Genomic DNA, 2,826 nt, shown 5'->3' on the forward strand with positions numbered 1-2,826 from the left:
TCTCCCATCCTTTTGATGCTGCTAGAGCTAACATGATCCTCACCGTTTCAATGTGAGCCACCGGTGCAAAGACTTCATTAAAATCAACTCCCTCTTGTTAAAAGTATCCTTTTGCGACTATCCTAGCCTTATATTTGCTTATTGCCCCACTAGCATCACGTTTGATTTTAAACACCCATTTTAGTCCTATCACAATCACAACCGACAATCTTTTAACGAGCCTCCATGTCTTATTTTTCACAATGGAATCAATTTCCTCCTCCATTGCTTTTACCCACATAGGGTTTTTCACCGCTTCCAAGAAGCTAGCTGGTTCGTCTTTATTCATTGATAAGAAAAGAAAATGATCTTCAATAAATAGATTGACAACATAGTCATCAAACCTTCTTGGTCGCTGAATCTGCCTTAACGAACGCCTTAGTTGTTCCTTATTGACCTCATCGTCAACCTGCAGCTCGTTATTGACCTCATCGTCAACTTGTGGCTCGTGAACGATATTATCAGGCTCTCCATGATTAGTATACTCTTCATGCCGATTCTCGTTTTGGTTTAAATTACCCATAACAGGCCATGCTCCAGTGTCTACGATCGTTTCCCATTGGACCCAAAACATTACAGGCATCAACTTGTCTTCAAGCCCACTATTCCAAGTCCAAGTGGCCTTCTCATCAAAGACGACATCTCGAGATACGATTATTTTTCTGGTAGATGGATCAAATAGTTTGTACGCCTTGTACCCCGGCTCCGACCCAAAGTAGACTAATTTCTTTGATCTATCATCCAGTTTTTTTAAGTTTGGACCCAATACTTTAGCATATGCTATACAACCAAAAACCCGAAGGTGTTCAATGTTGGGTTTTCGTCCAAAATATCTTTCGTAGGGTGTTGTATCAGACAAGGCCTTTGTGGTAATCTTGTTGATAATATATGATGCATGTCTCACAGCTTCACCCCAACAATAATTCGGTACCTGTGTTGCCTTCATCAAACTTCGTGTCATCTCAAGAAGGGTGCGATTTCTTCTCTCAACCACCCAGTTCTGCTGCGGTGTATATGGTTCTGTAAGGTGCCTCATCATACCATGGCTATCACATAGATTATTAAAATCTTGAGACGTAAACTCACCTCCACGATCTGTCCTTAGCGTTTTTACCGAATTACTCGTTTCCTTCTCAACTTTAAGCACAAATGTTTTAAAGAAAGACAATGCATCACTTTTTCCTTTTAATAAATAACTCCACATAAACCTCGAGAAGTCATCTATTATGACGAAAATATATCTATTTCCACCCATTGTGGGAGATGTTATAGGCCCACACAAGTCACCATGAATTAGTTCTAACGTTCGTTTTGCCCGAAACTGCGAATTCTCCGAAAAAGAACTTCGAGGGTGTTTTCCTACTAAGCAAGATTCATATACCTTGTTTGACCCGCTGACTTTAGGTAGACCATTTACCGTCTTCTTTTTTTGCCATCGATGTTAGCGTTCCAAAGTTTACGTGGCCAAGCCTTGCATTCCAAAGCCACTCAACGTCATCCAACCTCCCATGCAAACATACAAGTTTCCCAATAGCAATATGAGTCTTATACAAACGATTAACTGACCTCTTCACCTTGAACAGTAATGTGTTTGTATTATCATACAAGCATAAGTATTCACCCTTCATGCTAACTTCACAGCCACACTCCGTTGGCTGTCCTAGGCTGATAATGTTTGTCTTTAAATCGGGAATAAAGTACACATCAGTTAAAAGATTTTGCCTACCTTCACGACTTTCGAACAATACCGAACCTTTTCCGCAAATCTCAACATGTGAGTTATCACTAAATCGAACCCTACCTCCTATTCGAGTATTTATCTCACTGAAGTAAGACCGATTACCACTCATGTGATTGCTTGCTCCATTATTAAGGTACCAAACGTCATTGGAACCCGTTTGTGAATATCTTGATGGAATTACTGCAGCCTCATTTAACAACACAGTTTCGAACATGGTTTCTGCCATGAATACCGCCGGATCTTGCTCATCAACTTCACCGAGATTAACCTCCTGTTGCTTGACCTTATGTTCTGGACAACGATTAGTGAAGTGTCCGAATTTATCACACCGATAACATTGGACTTTTTAGTGATCTTTCGCTTTACCTTTTACTTTTTCAGTTTCACCACAGGCTAAATTCAGTGACAGGTTTTGGTGGTGAATTTTCCCGTTATTATTCCTACTTCCACGACTCTGTCCACCGCCTTTACTCTTCCTAAGATTGGACTCATTGTTCCGCGATGACGACACAACTTTGTTGAGTAGGAGTTTGCCTTGATCAATGGTTTGAGAGTCATCACGGGTCCTCTCTTCGTATGCCTTTAGCCTTCCAACGACATCTTCAAACCCAACTGGCCCAAGGTCTAAGATTTGCTCTATAGAAGCAACTATGTGGATGAATCTTCTTGGTAAGCTTGTTAGAAATTTTTTAACCATCTTCTTTTCATCAATCGTTTCCCCAAGAGAAGATGATTTAGACGCTATAGCTGAGAGTTGGCTCGCATATTCATCAATTGTAGCCGACTCCTTCATTTTAAGATTGTCAAACTCGGTAATTAGAGTTTGCAATCTAGCCTACTTCACCCTGTCTGCACCCAGGTTACGGGTTTTTATGGCATCCCAAATTTCTTTTGTCGTATCCAGCATTCCAACTTGCAAAATAAGTTCTTCAAGTATCGCCTGGAAGATCACGGCAATAGCGACGTTGTTCTTCTTTGGATCAATTTCAGTAGCAACGTTATCCTTCTTTGGATCATTCACTCCCGGATCTATGACATCCCACACC

The 2,826-nt window shown here is 40.8% G+C and overlaps 1 protein-coding gene across 1 annotated transcript; it reads right to left on the reverse strand.

Moving 5' to 3' along the window:
* Positions 1 to 1,439: 1,439 nt before the first annotated feature.
* Positions 1,440 to 2,573, reverse strand: LOC145095334 (uncharacterized). The gene is made up of 2 exons (XM_079033234.1): positions 2,147 to 2,573; positions 1,440 to 2,071 (listed from the first exon to the last, which is right to left on the reverse strand). The coding sequence occupies exons 1-2, from the start codon at positions 2,571 to 2,573 to the stop codon at positions 1,440 to 1,442; spliced, it is 1,059 nt and encodes a 352-aa protein (XP_078889360.1).
* Between the last annotated feature and the right edge of the window lie 253 nt (positions 2,574 to 2,826).

Source organism: Lactuca serriola, chromosome 3, assembly GCF_051521515.1.
Source record: "Lactuca serriola cultivar US96UC23 chromosome 3, Lser_US96UC23_V15, whole genome shotgun sequence".
In the NCBI taxonomy this organism is placed as follows: domain Eukaryota; kingdom Viridiplantae; phylum Streptophyta; class Magnoliopsida; order Asterales; family Asteraceae; genus Lactuca; species Lactuca serriola.